A 21,634-nucleotide genomic window follows, 5' to 3' on the forward strand; every position below is an offset into this window, starting at 1 on the left:
ATTATATATATATATATTTATATGTATATATATATATATTATATATATATATATATATATATATATATGTATATATATAAATTTCTTGTTATTAATAATGTTAACGATGAAGAGCCGAAAACCACATTTCAATTTGTCCTTTGCGTCCGAATCTGGTTTCGGCAATCTAGTTAAATATTCTGTCCTTCCCGAAGTTCTGTCCAGCTTGACTGGCACCTTTGTTAGTTCCCATTTGCAGTCCAATAACATTTTTGCCAGCGCTCAACTGGTCCTCCGTGAAATGCCTGTTAAAATCCGATGCCTCCTCAGGACCAATTCCCGGTTTTCCCAGTTTTGCTGCCGTTCGCGCTTGAAAAGAAAAGGAGAAATTTTAATTTCCAATATATTGAGATCATTTTGTTCGTGTGTTCATCACATTACGAGCCATCGCTGCTGGAAAATTGAAAATAGGTACTATTTTGCTAATTATTTTGATTGACATTGTAAAAGATAATATAGATTGTGCACCTCCCATTTGGCCGGAGTCTTAGGTATTTAGTCATCAAAGCTTTAAAGGAACTATTTCCGAGCCAAAAAGACCAGAGCATCGGTGCTAAGAGCGTCTGGGGTCCAGCTCATTGAGGATTTAAGTCCCGTGAGATTCTAGTCTTCATAACCCACCTTTCGGGACAAAACAGAGCATGTGTTGTCTGGATCAGACATTTAATTTATCCACTCTATACCTTTTCAACTCTGCTCTCACAGATGAAAAACTACTCTGTGATGCTACTTCTGTGACTATCACAACATCATTCTTGTCTGAACCTCACACAGTAATTCCTCCAGGAAGAATTTCACTACAGATACTAGTTGTGAGCAAGAAACGCACTACCTCATGCACTACTCATCAACTTCCGGTCATACAGTGTAGCAGTCATCCCAAGCTCTCTCACATCTGAGCCTTACGAACACTGCAATGGTTGCCTATTAACAAGGAAGTTCAGTCTGATTAGAGTTCACACGGGACTTCAATTGCCGTCCAGCAAAATTGCTATTGAACGGCCGAACTTCATCAATAAGTCTCAATTTCACATTCGTGACATTTGTTGGCTTTCGAGTCAGAAATGCCATCTTTCGCTAATTGAAGATTTTTAAAATTTCCAACATAATGAAGTCGGCGAGACATGACTACAAGAGACACTTTTGTACAGGGCACCGCCTACGACCACTTATGCGCTTCTTTTCAAGGGCGCTGTTCAATTCTCCGCCCCAACTTTTTCATCGCAGGCTCTTGTCTGCACTGATGTGAATCGGAGTATCGAACCGGCAGGGAACATTTTGAACATGCGTTCTTTAGGTCCTCGTAACTTGTGAGAGATAACGAGGACTTTGCCGCTCAGTTAGACTAATGGCTATCTAGAATAGCCCACGAGGAGTTTACGGCGACAGTAGAGACCCTTCTGGCATTTTACTTCCGGTCCAATTTTACTCCAATTGGTCTAGTTTTTTGGACAGCAGCAAAGACTAGCAAATCATTTTTCTTTAAAATACGCTATTAATGCGTAGCGTAGTTCGTTTTTTCAAGGAAGTGTTTCATATCAATTGAAAAAATCTTGTTTTCAATTATTCATTCCTAGCTTTAAAAAAGTGAAGCGGAATGATCTATTCTCGAACTTATTCACGCAGTTCACGACAGTACAGGGAAATGAGTTTCTAAACATTATTAAATTTAGCAATAATTCCTACACGCAAAATTGTCGATTTCAATGAAATGAATGAGCGTGCCCAAAGTTGAGGTGTGTTACAAATTAACAAGAGACGAGTATACACATAGGAGGAAGTGAACAGAATGAAGTGCGAGATTTTATGTGTCGGAGAAGGCAATTTAAAACTTTTAAAATGTCAGATCACTAAAAAGTTAAAATGTGATCAATGACGATGCTCAGCAAACAAAGATTTTATTGAATCAAAAAGCAATCCTTTTTGAGAAACTCTATAAATTGCTCCAAAGTAGTATGTGGCTCTTATCACAGGTACCATGCTCTGTTAACGGTAGAAAAGTGATAATTTTTTATTGCATGTTTCACACAAGAGTAATTTGGGAACAAATCTTGCTAAACAGAATCTTGATAGCTTAGGTTGATACCTATGCGCAGACTTAAAAAAATTGCAGAGAACAAAATGTTTGTCGATGCACTTCAACTCAAAAGCTTTTGCGAAGTTCAGAGGTGTATATCAGTGAATATCATGTTTTTCTTAATAAGTGCATAAAAAACGACATCTGAATTTTTTAGCCGTTTGAAGATTTTTAGGAACCTTGTCAAAACATGCTCGAAACGAAGCGAACGCAATCAAGGTAAAACAAAATCAACCTAAGCAATTATTCCAAAATGAGCAGAAATTTGATTCTGACTAATCCTTGTCTCATGAGTGTGCTCAACAAAAAAATAAAAACAAGAAAAATAAAAAAGCTGGGCGAATTTTTATCTCGTCTGAGCAAGAAATAAAAGTTTTATACCTTAAAACGATTCAAAGGAGGCGAAAAGAAGCAAACGCAATCAAGGTGAAACAAAATCAACCTAAGCAATTATTCCAAAATGAGCGGAAATTTGATTCTTACTAATCCTTGTCTTATGAGTGTGCTCAACAAAAGAAGAAAAACAAGAAAAATAAAAAAAAAGCTGGGTGAATTTTGATCTCGTTTGAGCAAGAACTAAAAGTTTTATACCTTAAAACGATTTAAAAGAGAACAAATTTTAAGATTTTTTTTAAAAAAAATCGTATAATGGTTTATTATTGAATGCATCGGTGCGAGCACTGCTCATTTTTGTGTAAAAATTTTGTGCTTGACTTTTTTTTCGTATAAATAATTCCGGTCACGATTCATATGACTTTTCATTGCAAACAATTTCACAGCTTTTTGATAAAAAGTAAATTAAATTGCCAGAAATTGTGCAATTCATTTTTTGGAAGCTTTTTTTGATATAAAATCAGGGTGTTGATTGTGATTTGTGTTTTGTCAAAAGCGTTTGGTGATTTCATTCACATTTCGATTCGATTGTTTTTATGCGCGGGTTTATTTTTGTTTCTATTGCCATTTTATTTTGTCGTTACCTGTTTCTGGGTATCTGTTCGCCTCTTTATGACTGTGAAATTTTGTGCACTTTTCCATATTATTAGTGTTTATATGCCTGTGAGAGAGAGAGTGTGTGTGTGTGTGTGTGGGTTTACGTGTGTTTATCTGACTTCTTCTCTTTTTTCCCATTGCCTGCTTGATTTTCTATTTAACTGTTCATTCATTATGGTGCACTTGTTTGGCTGTTTTTTGGGCTGTCTGATCCTTTTTTGTGTACATTTCTTTGCGTATACATTTGTAAGTTTCTGCAGATATCTGAATTTTTCCTGTTTTTAAATTGGTCAGTTCTCTGTTTTTCATTTCACTTGTAGTAGCCTTTTTCTACTTTTTGTTCATTGTTATGTGCCTGTGGTGGTGTTTCCATCATGATGTTTGCGGGTTTTTATGTACTGTTATACTCAAACACAGTGAGTATATCCAATTGAGTTGCGAATGGCACTTTATTTACTGAGATGGGAGATTGCGTCGCAAATGGCAATCTATTTGATTGAGTTTATTATCAAATTTCTAGACTAGTCAATCGCGGTGCGAATGGCTACTTTCACAGTACTGAGGTTAAATGAGCAGCGTTTTGCAAGAATTGAATTAGACTGAATTCTAGCGTTGCAAATTGGAGATTGAAAATATGAAAGCTACAATTTTAAGAAGGAAAGTTTGTTCAAGCTTTAATCACGATTAACGGAAGCAACTCTAAGATTTGTTTATATCATGAACAAGTTAAATTCCTGCACAGACAGGATGAACAGACAAAACTGCTAAAAATGGGAGGAAGTTGACAATAACTGAACTGAAATGGCATTTGCCATTCAAATAGAACTTACAACAAATAAATGAACTAAATACGGATATGGATATATGAAGAGTATCCATTGCCGTATGACATTTCCCCCTCTTTGAGAAAAAATATACTTACTAATTAAAATCAGAAAATTATTAAATATTCACCGGTTACTAAGTAATAAAATATTAAATAATAGATAAAATATAAAAGTTTTATGAAGTTTTTGTTTTATTCATTTCATTCACTATCACTATTTTCTGCGTTTTCAGCTTGGAGAACTGTCATCTCCCTTGGCTGATTTTGGGTATCTTCAACCCATTCAATTGAATTTCTTGCGTCTCCACTGTCCTGATTTGCGTTGTCGGAATAGCCTTCTGTGTTTCTGACCTTTTCAATAATGGTTTGCGATTTCGGTGTCTTCTTCTTTAAAGTTCGCTTGCTTTTTCGAACTGAAGAAGTATCGGAATCTGATGTGTCACTAATCGTAATCTGTTCCTTTGTAGTTTTTCGCAAAATGGGTGTCGGTGTTGGCTGTAATGATGAGGGCATTTGCGTCGCATATGGTCCTGCTGTATTGGACGTGGTCAATTGTGGTGCGGTTGGACTAAATCGAAGGATCTGTGTTAAATCGGGTCGATTGAGAAATGCCTCGTCTTGTTTTGGATTTCTCTTTGGATTTCTCATTTTTAACGATCTGGCTATATTACTAGCTGAAGAGATGCATGACCTGCCCGAGGAAACTACACTCACATCATCCGATTGTCTTCGTTTTATCTTTTTGTCGCCTGTGTTTTTCCGAATAAGATCACGCTTGTGTTTGTAGATTTTGTGCTCGATGGTCTTCTCGTTGATCTTTTCCGTTCTTCTCTCGATGCATTGTGCAAGGTCCGTATCTCTTTCTGCCCGAGTTCCGAATTTAGCAATATCCGAATTTCTGACCCGCACTTCTTGCTTGTGTGGTTCTTTGATCACGCTTGTCGTGGGGCTTACTTTGCACACAGTGCTTCCTGGTGCTAGTACCTCATAATGCCCATCCAGATTTTCCTTCTGTCGTTGATTTTCGTGCAATTTGCGAGCCAACTTTACCTGCACACTGCGTTCCGAGCAGGGAATTGGTCGACTAACGCCTTCTGAATTGAGAAAACGTTCTTCTCCATCTTTTCGTTTGTCTTGCTCAGCTCTTGCAAGAGCACTCGCGGCGCACATGATACGTTCGATCTCCGTGTCCGAACATAGGGCTGTATCTGCCCACTGCTCCTCTGACAGGTCAGAGCGACCCGGAATGTTTTTTCGTCTAAATAATAATTAAGTATTGCATTATAATTGAGATTTTTACTATTCGGTTTTTTTGTGATGTTTGATATAGGTGTGTTGCATTTCCTACCAAAGTGTGCCTCAAATGGTGTGGTATTTATTGTTTTTTGTTTTGATATTCTTAATCGTTGTATTATTGCTTTAAGTGAATTTTCTAAATTAAATTTTTTATTTAATTGTGATTTCATGCAAGATAATTGTCGTTTAATTGTTTGAATAATACGTTCTACAAGTCCAATTGCTCTATGATCATTTGCTGGTGCGGATCGTCTCTCATCACGCAGTGCCTCAATTCTTTGAGTATTGCGTCCTTTCCCGTTAATATGGCCAAGAACTTTTTGCTGAATACTTTATTGAGGGTCTCAGTAAAGATTATGTCGTCTGCCTCCTCTCTCGTACTGCCGGTTGGGGTTTCTATGTGTGAGGTCGTATTTGTTCCAGGCGTAGAGGGAGTTGTGTCCAAAAACGTCACTCTTGCCTTTGTAGGGGTTGACTTAGATCGGGTTGCTTTGGCCTTCGACATTGTATTTATGCTTTTTACTGAATTGTCTGATTTGAAAGAATTAGTTTGTTTATTCACTATGGAGTGTTTTGGAGGCTGAATTTGGGCAAAAAAAGAGTGATTTTCGTGCAAGTGGTATTTATACTTAGGAATTTGTGCTTTCGCGCTTAATTTAGTGTTATTAGGTGGATTATTTGATTTTATACCATTAATGGGTTGTATTGGGGATAATTGTTCAGATCGTTCACATTCTTTACTGTCTGACTTTTGCGCCTCTTTTGCAGCGAATTTGTTAATGGAATGTGAATTATTGACTTTACGATTATTTAGTGCAAATTGTAATTTTGTAACTTTAAGTGGCATTTGCGACGCAAATGGATGTTTAAATTGTGAATTAATCTTAGATTTAGGAAGTGTTAATTGCGGCACGAATGGTGTTTTCACTGGTGAAGGAGTTAATTGTGATGCAAATGCTTCATTACAATTAGGTGAATTAACATTTAGTAATGTAGGTAATCGCAGTGCAAATGGTTGTTTTAATGTATGTGAAGGCAAATTTGACTTTAAAATACTGCTAAATTTTTTAGTTGCTTTCTGTTTATTTATAATTAGAGATTTCATTGAATCACGAATTTTTGAGATTGTTGCTACAACAAAATGTTCGTCGTAGGTCGATATCTTTTTAGCTCTCGCAAATGGGTTCCTTGAAATGTAATCGACTAGACCCATTTTTGCACCTGGCATATGTTCGATTGTGAAATTGTACGGAAGAAGTCTGTCTATCCAACGAGATAATCGGCTATTATATGATTTGTTTGATCGATGTTCTATAAGTATGGATAATAGGGCTCTGTGATCCTTTACTACCGTGAAATTTTTTCCATACAAATAGTATTTAAAATAGTCAATTGACCAAACTATCCCCAATAGTTCCAATTAGTTGACACTGTAGCGTTCCTCCGTTGAATTGAGAAATCGGGACGCGAATGCTATTGGCTTCCAACCATCTGGTGTATTTTGCTCTAGTGCTGCTCCCAATCCGGAACGTGAAGCATCACATTTGACGCGAACGTCTAATTTTGGATTATAATGACTGTTTTCTGTACTATTTGCGATTTTTTCTTTAATCAAGTTAAAGTGTTTTGTGTGTTCATCTGTCCAAACGATTTTTACAGATTTCTTTAACAGTGGTCTAAGAGGGTGACATAATTGTGCGAGATTTGGTTTGAACTTGCCGATGTAATGTACTGACCCTAGAAATGATCTAAGGCGTTTTAGTGTCGTTGGTGGTGGTATTGTTAAGATTGCTGCAGTTTTACTTTCTAAAGGTGATATTCCAGTCTGTGTGAATTTGTAACCTAGCCATTTTATTTCTGTTTTCGCGAAGTGACATTTCTGAAGGTTAATTCTTAAGTTGTCGTCATCTAGTTTTTTAAGACATTTGAAAACATATGCTAAATGGTCTGCTTCAGTGCCGGTAATAACGATTATGATATCGTCCAAAAAACAATATGTGTTTTGCAAGCCTATGAGTGTGTAATCCATAGCTTTTTGGAATTCTGCCGGCATATCTGTAAGACCATAAAAACCAGTTTTAAATCTATATGTACCGGTAGATTCGCCACATATGAATTTAAAAATTACAGTGTTTTGCTGTGTCTTGATGCAATTTTAGTTGGCTATATGCATACTTTAAATCTAATGTGGTGAAATATGCTTGTTGACCGTTTTGTGTATCTGTAAGGTGTTGTGATATGGTGTCAATTAACATTTCGATGTTAGGCATTTGATATTTATTTTTGTGTATTGCTTTATTTAAAACTTTGGAATCTAATGCTAGTTTTATCGATTGGTCTTTTTTCACTGTGATTACGATCGGAGAGATAAAATGTTTGTCAGAGCAACTAGATAGTTTTTCGATATGACCTGCAGTTTGTAATCTTTCTAATTCTTCTGACACTCTAGGTTGGAGATTAATCGGAACACGTCGAACTTTTTGATGCTTTGCTGTAAAATTTTGATGAAACTTTGATTTCGCTACATGTGTTTTGGATAAGCCAATTCTTGATACTAGATGTGGAAATTGCGTCGCGATTGTCTCTTTAATTTTACATACAGACTTATTGGTGTTATAAACACATTTACCAGTTTCTTGTTGTTGTTGAACAACTGCAAGCCCCAAGGTAGCGAACAGATCCCTTCCAATTATGTTTTTGTGCCCATCGTCTACCAGAGTCAACATTGCTGATGTGTCTTTCCACTGATTGTAGATTACTGTGGTTTCCAAATGCCCAAGGACTTTGATAGGTTTGATTGAAAAAGTCTTCAAGTTCCTTTTTTCTGTTGCATTTGTCCATTTGGCTGATTTTGTCGATCGGGTGATTTTGTTCGCTAAACTTCTTGTTATGATACTGACTGCACTTCCAGAATCAATCATTGCAGAGGTTTTTATTTCCCCCAGTTGTATTTCAACGTTTAGTGGTTCCAATTGGTGCACCGAATCAGAGGAGATCGCTGCCACATAGTCATCTGAATCACTGTCATAGTTTGAATCATACACCTGTTCGTACAATTGTTGATAGCTTGTTATATAATTGACTGATTCTTCATCATCACTCTTTTCCCGCGATTTGTCAATTTGGTTGACATTCGTTTCTTGAGTTTTCTGTGTTGGATTCTGCGACATTTTCGGTTTGCGGCATTTTCTGGCGAAATGACCCACAATACCACAATTATTGCATTTCTTGCTATTCGCGGGGCAAATCTGCTTATGGTTGTGACTCCAGCGGAGACCACAATGCGTACAAACAGTTGTATATTGGTAATTTTGAGGAACAGTTGGGTAGCGTGTAAAGTCTCGTTTAGCCGGAGGTGCATTCGCATTGCGATTGCGGACTTGGTTACTATTAATGAAATTCACAGATGAAGTACCTGACATCAAGTTTTGTTTTATTTTCTGTTGATTCTGCGCTCCCATCTCCATTTGTATAGCAATCTCCGATGCTTTTGGTGGTTCTACTGTTTCTTTCAACAATTCCTTCTGTGTCTCGTGATCAAGCATATTCAATATGAATGCATCACGGATCAATGTAGTCTCTTCACTACCCAGATTGCAATTCTCCGCCAATTCTATGAGACGACCATAGAAACTTTCCACTGACCCTCCTTTTTGCTGCTTACAAGAGTAGAAAACGGAGCGATTGTAAGTTATATTACGAACCTTTGTGAATTAGTCCTCCATTGCCTGCCACAAATCTTTGAAGGGTTGTTTCTCTATCTGAAAATGGGGGTATTTACTCTTGAAAATTCGTCGTCCCTCTGTTCCAATGCTCAAATAGAGCAACGATATTGTTTTCTGCTCACAAATTCCCCACGGTTTGTCTCCACACAATCCCAATTTCTTCAACTTTTTTACAACGGTTTTGCCAATTTACTTTCAATTGCTGATTTCGAACTTTTCGATATCTTTCCGTCGCTTGTGTGTGGTTTTCTACCGGTTCTTCATAGACGGGTTCAGGTGGGTAAGTCACTGTTGCTGGAGGATCGTCTAACAGGGTGTCTAACTGTATCCCTTCCTTAGCAAGTAGAGCCAGTTTTCATTGCTGTGTCCATTTGTCCCACGTCAGGGGGGACGTTGCCGTCAGTTTCTCCCAAAATGCTTCTATGTGAAGTGGTGTCTTCTTGGAGTCCGTTGCTGACTGCGCCATGTTATACTCATACACAGTGAGTATATCCAATTGAGTTGCGAATGGCACTTTATTTACTGAGATGGGAGATCGCGTCGCAAATGGCAATCTATTTGATTGAGTTTATTATCAAATTTCTAGACTAGTCAATCGCGGTGCGAATGGCTACTTTCACAGTACTGAGGTTAAATGAGCAGCGTTTTGCAAGAATTGAATTAGACTGAATTCTAGCGTTGCAAATTGGAGATTGAAAATATGAAAGTTACAATTTTAAGAAAGAAAGTTTGTTCAAGCTTTAATCACGATTAACGGAAGCAACTCTAAGATTTGATTATATATCATGAACAAGTTAATTTCCTGCACAGACAGGATGAACAGACAATACTGCTAAAAATGGGAGGAAGTTGTTAATAACTGAACTGAAATGGCATTTGCCCTTCAAATGGAACTTACAACAAATAAATGAACTAAATACGGATATGGATATATGAAGAGTATCCATTGCCGTATGACATGTTCCTTTTTATATATTTTTTGATAGTTTTTGGTTGTTTGTCTTTGTTAAACCAACCTTGCTTGTAACCCTACTGTGCCCGACTTTTTGGTGTGTTTTTAACTTGACAGTAGGTATTTTTTCAGTAGGCTTTGTGTGTTTGCCCGTATCTGTGTTTGCCAGTGAGTTGATGGTAATTTTATTACGTTTTTTCAGGTTAATTCATCTCCTGCACAAGTGTGTCTGTTTTTCTTACTCGTACAAAATTTTGATGCTATTTGTGTGTTCCAACGATTACGAGATTTTTCAGGCTTTAAACTAGGTGCGTATAATATTTTTTGAAAATAAGTTTTCTGTTTGGTTCGGGGTTGCGGTGACAAATACTGCACGTTTTCAGAAGAAGTATATTGGTCTGAAATAAGCATTTCATCAATTTTAACACGGCTCTTATCTTTTGCATGAAATGCTCCAAGAGAGTTGTTAGTCATTAAGAAGACAAATTACATTTTAAAAATAACTTAACTTAAAGGCTAAGATTTTAAATCATTTCAATAATTTTTTAACATCTTGGATCTGCATCTTTTTGATTATGACAAAAGTTCAAAAGTTTGTTTGTTCAAAAGTTCCAATAACTCGATTCACAGATCATACAATTTTCTTTGATTTCGTACTAGCCCTTATATGATTCTCTGTACTCATACGTTGTCCAAAACCGATTTAAGTCAAAAGCGATGTACTCATACGTTGTCGAAAGCAATAAAAGGTTTCAATCGATATGCTCTAAGTTACTGATACGAACAAAATCAATCATCGGTGCAAAAGTTATAGAAAATCTTTCTTTGTAATTACATATCGTTTGTATGACTTTTTATTTCACATAAGAAGGATCATGCAGAAACCATCAATACAATTTCATAAAATCAGCTAGTTTGGCGCATTTAAGAAGCAAATTGTGAGTTTTAGGGGCAGAAAATTAGGCTATAATTGGCACTTTCTGTCAAAATTTCTGTGTAATCATGAGTTCTTGTTGTCACATAAGTGTCATATAAAACGTTCTAAGTAATGCATCAGATTAGGAAAACAAGTTGCTAGTTTCGTCCTTCAAAAGCAATACGACTTTTATGGTTTAATACCAAGAGCGTATTAAGAAATCGAGTATGGTTACCAGGATTGAACTGCAAGTCAAGATCAGTATTGGGCCAGTCTAAATGCAGGTCCACATACACATATCTATCAGTAGTGTGCACGTCTAAAAACAAGTGCGCAATTCTGAAAAGTCGACGTGGATTACACTTTCAAGTTAATTCCCAAGTCAAAACCAATTTTTCAGAAAAATTTGTGTAAAAATTTTGATTTGGAAAAATTTTGTAACCTGCCACGATTTTGCATGAAATTTTAGGTACTTTCTCGGTGGCCCTAAAAACTGATACCAAAGGACATCAAGTAACAGAGGGGAACCCGGGGAGGTCAAATGGGCCCAAATTTTACCGTTTTCGGGTGTTCCATTTTCAGCCATTTGCAGCCGAATTTGTGCCAAAAATCAAAATTACTTGGTTTTTCAGACTCCATAAATGTGGCACATTAACTTGGGGGGCAAATTTGTGAAAACTTGAAATACCGTAAGGGTGCCCTTGGTCTGGTGAGGGCCAGTGTTGACCTACTAACTACAACTCGACCAAAAGGACAAGACAGTCAATCCGGCAAGTCGGCTATTTTTGACGTTTTATCGGCCATTTTGACATATTTTCTCTTTTTCGATTTTTTTTTACTATTTTTGACGTTTATCTGCTATATTTGGCTTTTTGGCCATATTTGACATTTTTGGCTATTTTTAAAGTTTTTTTCGGTTATTTTTGACGTTATTTGGCCGTGTTTGACGTTTTTGGCCAAGACTTGCATTTAGACTTGCATGTTTTGGCCAAGACTTGCATTTAGACTGACAAGTGTAAAAATTGACATGATCATAGTGTATCAGAACTGATATAAGACCTGCAATCAGACCTGCGCAGTACTGACATTGACTTGCCATTAGGTCCGGTAATATGCAATCATATATGATACTTGAATGAAATACAAGGAACTTCAATCCAGGATAACAAACCCTAAAATTGATGAAGCTTGCCCAAAACTGCTTCGTAAATTCTTCTTTTAATGAATACTCTTTATTTTTAAGACTAATATTCAGTCGATTAATTGACCTTCTCTTTGCTTTAAAAATTTATGAGATCAGAGTAAATTGATAGTAGAAGATGAACGTGATCATCAGCCCCCCCCCCCATACAATACAACCCTCATATGCATAGATCCCATTACGCCTCCCTATGACTTTGCAATTCTTTATTATTGATAACAACCCACCCAGAGCATAAATGCCGTTGACCACTTGAGCCATATTCTCTCCCTCATATAGATCCACAGTCTGGAAAAGATCTTCCCTATTTACTCCAACAGTTTCACATCCGTCAAGGAAGTTTCCGATGTTCTCCATCTGCTTGAAAGCCATTTTGGAGGTGTTTATCTAAGAAAATAAACAAAATGGGCCAATTTTCCGCAGAATCATAAATATTGCACTACAGAGCATGCTACACATTTTATGAATCTTGCAACGTGAAGACAAATGCTCATAATGACGAGACAATGAAAGTTTCGCAAATTTGATGATATCGTCACTCGCACGAATTCCTTTCAGAATGAATCAGATTGTTAGATTGTGATCGAGTTGATTTAAAAATTAATGTTTTTTATCGAGAATTTTAACAAGGATATTTAGTTCTAATTTTCAATCTCGCGCCCAAAGTTTTTAAGTAATTATCTCTGAAAATTATCTCTGAATTTTTCACTGAAACCATTAAAAACCTAGTTTTAAATAATCTGGCCTGAATTTGAACATCCCGTGTTTTCAACCTAGCAATTCAATATAATCTGCAAAAGGGAGTCCAAAAGAGTTATTCATCACTATGTAAATAGAAAACGTTTTCAAAAAAACTGTAACTGTTTTAAACAGCAAAACATATTGCCTATCCTGTACTTCCGGCTCTACTTCCCCTTTTCGACATCAAAAAAATCATTATCGTATGATATTATATTATATGTAACATTTCGTGCCCTAAAATGATAATATAGAATTATGCGAAAGATGCTTAAAAGTTGGGTATTGTCGTTTTTTTTGTTGTTACCAAATACCCGCAAAAACCTCCAGAACTATCAGAGTATAGAATTGGTCTGCTTTTAGTCTACTTACTCGCAATGATAATGCGAAGAACATATATGCTTCCATATAAGACACACCAGGGATCTAATGTAAACAAAGACATTGAATTCACCGCAATTTTAAATTTTTCGAAGAACTTCCGCACTTTTAGGAAACAAAAAAGGCTTCTGAGTTGCCTGACTAAATAATACAGACTATAGTTTCATTTGGGGACCGTAAATTTTTCATATACGAGAGCTCCGAAATAAAAATCATTGATTGACTTTTTAAACACTGGCCCCAGTTTTGACTAATGTTTCAGCTAAATGAACTGTTTATGATTGCTTATAAACCATTCATGAAATTAGTATGCTTGCTGAGATTGCATAAAAAGATCTATGTTAATTACCAAGATTTGTTTATGGTGTTCAATGCATGTAATAGCCCTATTCATTAATACCGCTGACAGGACAAAGCATTGATGTTGCATCTCGTCTTAGTAGGTCTAAAATTTAAAGTTGTCTCTCCTTTTTGCCATTCAACCAAGTGGTTCAGAAGCAGAAGGTGTATCTTAATTCATTTGGTCGAGGTGCAACTTTGCGGAGCTGTGAAAGAAGTTTCTTGCTAAACATCTTGCTCCTAAGGGAGAGCGAGAACTTTTAAGCCTTCATTATATGACCTTGCCAACAGCGGTGTTTCCAAAGCTGTCTCTAGGAATAAATTCCCTGGAGCGAGATTTAAATTCCCTGGAGCTTTTTGACGTAGCTTTTTGAGTTGAAGACTTTTTTTCAGTTTTCCGATTGTTTTTTCTGTTTTGGTGAATTTTTTCAGTATTTATCAGGCTTTTCTAGTTTTCGGCTCGGATTGGAGCTTAACTGACTTGAAAATTACTTGCTAATAAATTTTTAGTGCTGGTTTGTTTTACAATGCCAGATCACTTGCCAATTTCCCAATTAAATCCAAGTATTTTTTTGTCACATTGACATTATGAAATGCTGATTGGAAAAAAATTAGCATTTTTATACATCCTTTTAATAGATCCTAATGACATTCCGACAAAGTTTTGAAATGATATAAAAGGAGTTGCAACAAATAAACTTATAGGCTAATTGAAGTTGGGAAAAATTACCTCTACTTCCTATATAAATATGTGCTGAATGACAAAAATAAGTGTTAAACAAGCTTCGTTGAATACTAACCGATCCATTGTTCTGCAGTGGGATGAAACAAAAAGTGAAGCAATTGTGACGATTACCTTTCTTACTGTACCAGGAAACAAGATGTTGATCAGCATACATAGGTATACACCATCTTTCAGTGCCTCTTGCAGCTCATCTGGACCTGGAAAAAGACCAATTACTGCTAAAAAAAGGACATGATGAAGTCTGGACACCGGAGATACACTCTTAGGACCACAAGAAAGACAATTTAACGAAACTTTCATTTTTTGTTCACAAACCTCTTTATAGAATTTGTCTTCGAGTGATTCCGACGAAATTTTGCGGTTTTTAAATAATTAAACTCCTTGTGAAAAATCCTATTTTTCATAGGAGAATTTGACCGATTTTCAGTGTCGATATCGTTGTGTATGGCAACAAAATGGTAAATTTTCTAATATCACCAAAATAATTTTTTTGCAATTTATGGAGCAAAACCGATATCCTTTAAAAGAATTGCCACTTTATCTTCAACAGGTGACAACAAATAAGTCAAAATTAAAAACGAAGAATCAATTATTTTCGTTGACGGAGGTGGGAAGTCTACCTTGATGACTCAAGGTAGGCAATTTTTCTGCTTAATTCTAAGGAATGGCTATCAATGCAATCATATGAAATTTTTCATTAGCTTAACATCAAAAAAACTAACGTCTCAATGTTTTGAATATCATTTTATAATAGTTATTTTGTTTCTGTGTATCGCAATTAACGCTCAAGCGATGAAGTTATTTCATTCGCCTATGTTTACCTAACGCTTTTTCGCAAAATTGTATCAGTTTATAACCGGGTCTAATTCGAATGGTTAACTTGTGAAAATGTTTTTAGTTTTTCCAATGTCGCAAGATATGAAAAAAGGCTGCAAATCAATAGAAGACAAAATTATTGGGAAATCATAATGGCAAGATTTGCTATACCTTCCAAATGTGCAAACTGTTGCTGTAATTTGAGCAAAAAATGTTGCCAACTTAGATCACATTGTATTATGTTAGCAGCAAATTGAGCAACAAATTCTGACGCGCTCTCTGAGAGTTGACCAATCAGAGCAAAAGATCAGCTCAGCTTGAATGAACTTGCTGGAAACATAAAAGTCAGCTCTTTGAATAACAAAATTTTAAATTTTTTTAAAACCATCTTTTACAATAAACATGCAAGTTTGCACAAGTTAGCTATTCGGTTTCAGCCCGAGTTTTTCAGAAAACTATGCAATGCTTAGAAACAAGGGAAGAGTTTTTTCAGGTGAATTATACATCCGATCAAGGAATTATGTTTTTTTTTTCAAAGATCGGATAGGATCAGCTCAGAGACAACCTAATTAATTCTCTACCAGAACGTTATGCTCGGGAAATTTCGCTACCTAATAGAATAAAAAAGTAACAATTTATTTATCCAAAAAACAAAGTTAAGAGGTAACATTATCAATGGTACTGTACCAAATTGGACGGGCATTGTCGCATTTTGGTTGGTCTTAAAAACTCCTGTTTGCAGTCTTTATAGGTTTCTCACTTCGGCTTAATCAAAAAGTTGGAGGAAAGAACTTGTTTTTATCACATTGAGAAAGAAACTTAATGTTTTGTACTTTTTCGAATTTCTCATTGATTTGTGATTAAAACGGGTGATTAAAGGCTTAATCTGTTGCTATTGAGACGTTTTTCTCAGAACTGGCTAATGACAGTCCTGAAAATATTCTTTAGAACTGTTATTCAATGATGAATACGGAAAAACGAATCTCTCCTCAAATTTTATGACTGAGTTGTGTTTTGCTTAATTGAACAAGTTTTCGGCGTGCGTTTTGTGTTTTCTAGACACTATTTAGGTTGTTGAAGCTAATTGTATCAAATAATAGGGTTAGTTCGACATTTTTTCTTTTTTCAAGATTTCATCAAATTTCTGTGGATGTTGTTTTATGTCAAAACACACAAAACATCATAACCATCATGGTGAGCTGGGGAATTTTCTTCCCACCTCACCATGAAGGTTTGCCGTGACCTAGAACGTGGAAGTGGGCCAGAATTACACCCAAAAAATACGCCGGGATCGCTGTTTCACGTTGTTTTACGACGATTCCGGAGATCTTGGGCTTCGCTGTTAGCCCAAAAATTGAGGTTTAAAATAGTGTTTTGTTAATATCTTCTAAAGTACTGAACAAAATTTAACGGGAGTAGTCGCATTTTGTTGGCATTGAACCCTTCTTGCTTGCAGTATTTAGTTGGTTTCTCAAATCGGTCCTATCAGAAAGTTATTAACGTTTAAATTTGAAAAAAGTCGAAATTTCGGGCTATTCGAGATGACCCAAATTTCGGTACAACAAAGCACGCGATTTACCCAACAAATGTTAGTGTTTTAGAATCCTCAGTTATTGGGGAGTATCCCCATATATATTTTCCATAGCATTTTACGGAATTGAGACAGTCAAATTTGGCTCTGAATTCAGGTCACCATGCTTTTTTGGTCATTTGGTACGCTAGCTTATAATTGCTATAACTCCTCAAAAAATGTACCGATTGGGCTCATTTTTAATATGATGCTTATCTCGAGCAGTGCTACAAACTGTCCTAAGGGGGTATATTTTTGTTCGGCCGTTTCAGAGAAATTGGCCAGTTCTGGTATAAATTATACTGTTTTGAATAGCTCGTTTAACGCAGATTCCGAATATGTATACTTTATATAGCATTTTCTGTGGTTTAGGTGTTCAATTTTAGCTCTGGAGATGGTGCATCTATCCTCTAAGGTCATTTGGTACGGTACCTTCTTTTTGCTATAACTCCTTGAAGAATGCACCGATTGGGCTCATTTTTTTGATATAATACGCATCTCAAGCCGTGCTACAAATGGTATTAAGGGCGTTTCTTTTCGTTCCGCCTTTTTTGAGAAATTGGCCAGGAAACTTGACCCCAGATTGACCTCCTGAGGAGAGAATCACTACAATGATGACCATTTTAAACTTCCATATGGCTGCCGTCGACGGTCAGTTTTACTGTTTCAGATTTGGGGAGCTGGTGGGGAGTCTCCCCATATATAATTGTTGCATGGTGTCCCAAAATGTTGGTGTTTTCCAGCGAAACGTCAGTCGGAACATGTCAGTTTTGCCATTTGGTACGTTACCTTTATGTTGGAATATCTCCTTGTAGAGTGAACCAATTTTTGATCTGTTTGTTGATTTGAACTCAGCGTGAGCCGTACTTGAATCCCTTAAAATGGCGTTTTGTTTCTTTCAGCCGTTTTCGAGAAATTGACCTCGACATGTACGGTCATTCTGACGTTTTAGTGACTGGTACGTTTCGCGTTTCTACTTGTGAAATGTTGAAAATTAAAGATTTTAGACTCCATAGTTGGGTCGTTAGATTCGTTTAATATTTTACAGGTCATTTTATGTAGTTCAGATGGTCAATTTTAGCTCTGAATATGGCGTATCTCTCTTCTGGGGTCATTTGGTACGGTAGCTTATCTTTGCTATAACTCCTTGAAGAATGAACCGATTGGGCTCATTTTTTGATACGATGCGTATCTCAAGCAGTGCTACAAACTGTACTAAGGGCGTTTTTTTGTTCAGCCGTTTTAGAGAAAATGGCCTGGGAACTTGACCCCATTTTGACCCCAGAAGCGGATGAGAGCCAGGTTTGGTCACTTTATGAAATCCGAATTTCACAATTGTTTAATTTATAATGTTATTTTTTTAGGTCTTAGCAAGGTCCCAGCCACACGGTTCGTGGTGGCGCCTAAGGGCTATAAATTAGGTAGGTTAGGAGAAAAAATCGTCAAAAGAAGTGTGGTATTTTTGTATATCTGTTGCTTATTTTGTAAACCATCTAGCATAAGGGAGTTAATAAGACGTCGTAATATGCTTTGATGCAATGATTCAGTCGTGTGTACCATAAGTGAGCTAGTTAAAAAGAGCTCTAGTTAATAGTCTTGTTTTCCAGATAACGATGTCAAAAATACTAATAATTGGGGACTCGCACCTCAAACAAGTTGCCGACGTTTTCCAGTTCCCTGATAACTTTACGGTCGAGACACAAGGAGGTGTACACATAAATTACTGACTGCAAAAGAATGAGCTTATCAAGAAACACGATATTTGTATGTTGATGTTAGGAGGTAACAATCTTCTGGCAGAACCTAGTGACCCAATACAGTACAAGGAGGAAATGAGAAGTGTTATTGGACAATTCCCTCAGGAACTTTTGCTATAACTATGGTGTTCGATTGAATGTACGGCAAATAATTAATCGCTTGTCATCTGTAAATGCAGGTTTCGACATCATCAGAGCCCTCAACGACCGACTTGCCGATAATAAATTTAAACACCATTTTCGCACCTTTTCTTTTGATGAAGATTTTTTACTGGATACGGTACATATGAAAAACTGGTGGTATAAACAAGCAGGCTGTGATCTTGTTCGGGAGTTTGATGCTAGGCCTGATCTGGTTGATTTATCTTTGGCCAATGTAAATTAAATTAATGTTGCAATTGGACAAGTTTATATTAACTTTGAGCCCTGTTTCGCAAATCTGAGAATGAAAGCTTGTTTTTTTTCTGGTTTTCTTCTAAATAACCGTGTCTGAAAATAACCACTGCGAGAGCGTTTTTAATGTTTAAATCTTTGCGGTCTTTGTTAGAAGCACAACTTTTGTTGGTTCACTCGAAGTCCTATTTCCGCCCGATAGTTGGGGGATAAATCCAATCTTTATTCAGTCTCACCCAAAAGCTGGGGAGTTCATAAACGCACATCATTAAAAAGGCCTGTTCTGATGCCACTGGTTCACTCGTCCATCCGATAGTTGGGGGATGATTCTGAAAACATACCTTCCGAAATTCCTAATCTTTATTTTAATCTGGTTCCACCCTATAGTTGGGGGATAAATCCAATCTTTATTCAGTCTCACCCAAAATCTGGGGATTTCGTAAACTCACATCATTAAAAAGGCCTGTTCTGATGTCACTGGCTCACTCGTCCACCCGATAGTTGGGGAATGATTCTGAAAAAATACCCTCTGAAATTGATAATCTTTAATTTAATCTGGTTCCACCCTATAGTTGGGGGATAAATCCAATCTTTATTCAGTCTCACCCAAAATCTGGGGATTTCATAAACTCACATCATTAAAAAGGCCTGTTCTGATGTCACTGGTTCACTCGTCCACCCGATAGTTGGGGAATGATTCTGAAAAAATACCCTCTGAAATTGATAATCTTTAATTTAATCTGGTTCCACCCGATAGTTGGGGGATACTTCAATCTTTATTCAGTCTCAACCAAAAGCTGGGGAGTTCATAAACGCACATCATTAAAAGGGCCTGTTTTGATGTTACTAGTCACTCGTCCACCCGGTAGTTGGGGGATGATTCTGAAAATATACCTTCCGAAATTCCTAATCTTTAATTTAATCTGGTTCCACCCGGTAGTTGGGGGATACTTCAATCTTTATTCAGTCTCACCTGAAAGCTGGGGAGATCATAAACTCACATAAATAAAAAGGCTTGTTTTGATGTCACTGGTTCACTCGTTCACCCGATGGTTGGGGGATGATTCTAAAAATATACCTTCCGAAATTCCTAGTCTTTGATTTAATCTGGTTCCACCCGGTAGTTGGGGGATACTTCAATCTTTATTCAGTCTCACCCGAAAGCTGGGGAGATCATAAACTCACATAATTAAAAAGGCTTGTTTTGATGTCAATGTTTCACTCGTCCACCCGATAGTTAGGGGATGATTCTAAAAACATAACTTCCGAAATTTATAATCTTTAATTTAATATGGTTCCATCCGATAGTTGGGGGATACTTCAATCTTTATTCAGTTTCGCCCAAAAGCTTCCGATGTTCCTAATCCTAAATTATCAATTCAAGGATATATGGAAATGTCTGAGCTACAATCTTTTCGAACCTTAAATTTTTTCTAAACAGTTGTTGGCAATTTCCATTTGATTTCTCGGAATCTATCTGATTGTCGTCCAATTTGTTTGCAACAATTTTCATCTTAACTTTTTTGCCTTTGCGAATGTTGATTTTGTCGGCTTTAGGTTTCAGTTTTCTTACAACCAAAACGTTTTTAGGGGAGCTTAGCTTTGTATCGTTTTTGTTTGCCGTACAGATAAAACGTTTCAGACTTTGTTAGTTTTTGTTCTATTTTTACTCCAACGGTGCAACCAATTTCTCCAAAAATTTTAGAAAAACTTTGTCGATTGCGGATAAAGCCGATGATTCAATCTTAACTGGTCCAAGGTCCACCAAAGGCAATTTTCCAAATAAAATCTGTCTGTACAGCTCACCAGGGGATGAGAAAAGAGCAAAAGGGCTTCTGTGGGTCTTCTATAAGAAAAACGATTGCCATCCTTTTGTGCTGACTCACAACAGTTCGTTTGGGCTGGACATTTCGCTGGTTGACAAATTGTCCATGGTCAGAGGCCGAAAGCTGTACTTCAAAGCAACGTCATCAGGTAGATTCAAGGCATCATTTGTCAAAATGATGTCAGTCAAACAAGTTGACAGTTTCGTCCGTGATGTGTCAGTGAAGGTTGCGAACGCAAACAAAGTTTGTCGGACATAAGTTCCATAGCGTTAGTACACATTTTTCGAGTTGTTATCACTTTCCTACAATTTCCAGTTTCTTAGAAGTCATTTAATTTGAAAATCTAGGTATTAAAATTTTTATAAAATTATTCAATCCAGGCTCAAATTTTGTGCCTTTTAGCTTGGATTCACGCTTGCCTAAGTAATTGCTTCGCTTTTATTGAAGACTTTTCAATACTTTGCTCCTGTTTACATTAATTGCCATTCAAAACTCTTGCATTAGAAAATTTTTCCTTTTGTACTTCAGTGAAACGAGCCTTCAAAACTGCACCATTAATGAAGCTCAGCCTTCACAAGCAGCAGCAGAAGAATTCGAATAAGTTACGTTGTTCTGTTGGGCATGTTTGGTATTCTCGTTTGTAATCTTTCTAAACCTCGATTTTGGCTTCTGTCATGCATCCAGCGATATAGGCTTCGTTCTTATAAAGCTTTTTTGTTTGAAAACATAAGGTACCGAGTAACTATAATAACGGAGGGTTTGTATTGCTGCCTAGAGACAAAGAGAATTAGGAACCTAAAGAGAGTAAAGAAAAGAAGCGAAAGTCAATTCAAAACCCGGTAAAGAGGAGCATTCATTTTTCCAAGGATGTCTTGTTGGCCGAAAAGGATTATGAGAGTCCCGACATCAATCTGGCAAAATCAAGTTGCTCAACGCCATGCAATGATGCTCCAACTTCTATTGCGGACAAAGCTTAAGGAGAATACTCAATGAAAGATGTAATGGATTTCGTGACAAGCAAGTTTAATGAGGTGCTGGACGCTCAAG

At 36.7% G+C, this 21,634-nt stretch overlaps 1 protein-coding gene across 1 annotated transcript; it reads right to left on the reverse strand.

Moving 5' to 3' along the window:
- Window positions 1-166: 166 nt before the first annotated feature.
- LOC142338135 (myophilin-like) lies at window positions 167-14,969 on the reverse strand. Its single transcript, XM_075387770.1, has 4 exons — window positions 14,948-14,969; window positions 14,337-14,422; window positions 12,250-12,409; window positions 167-348 (listed from the first exon to the last, which is right to left on the reverse strand). Exons 1-4 carry the CDS (start codon window positions 14,967-14,969, stop codon window positions 167-169), a joined length of 450 nt encoding a protein of 149 aa, XP_075243885.1.
- Between the last annotated feature and the right edge of the window lie 6,665 nt (window positions 14,970-21,634).

This window comes from Convolutriloba macropyga, chromosome 4, assembly GCF_964194025.1.
Source record: "Convolutriloba macropyga chromosome 4, txConMacr16.3, whole genome shotgun sequence".
In the NCBI taxonomy this organism is placed as follows: Eukaryota; Metazoa; Xenacoelomorpha; order Acoela; family Convolutidae; genus Convolutriloba; species Convolutriloba macropyga.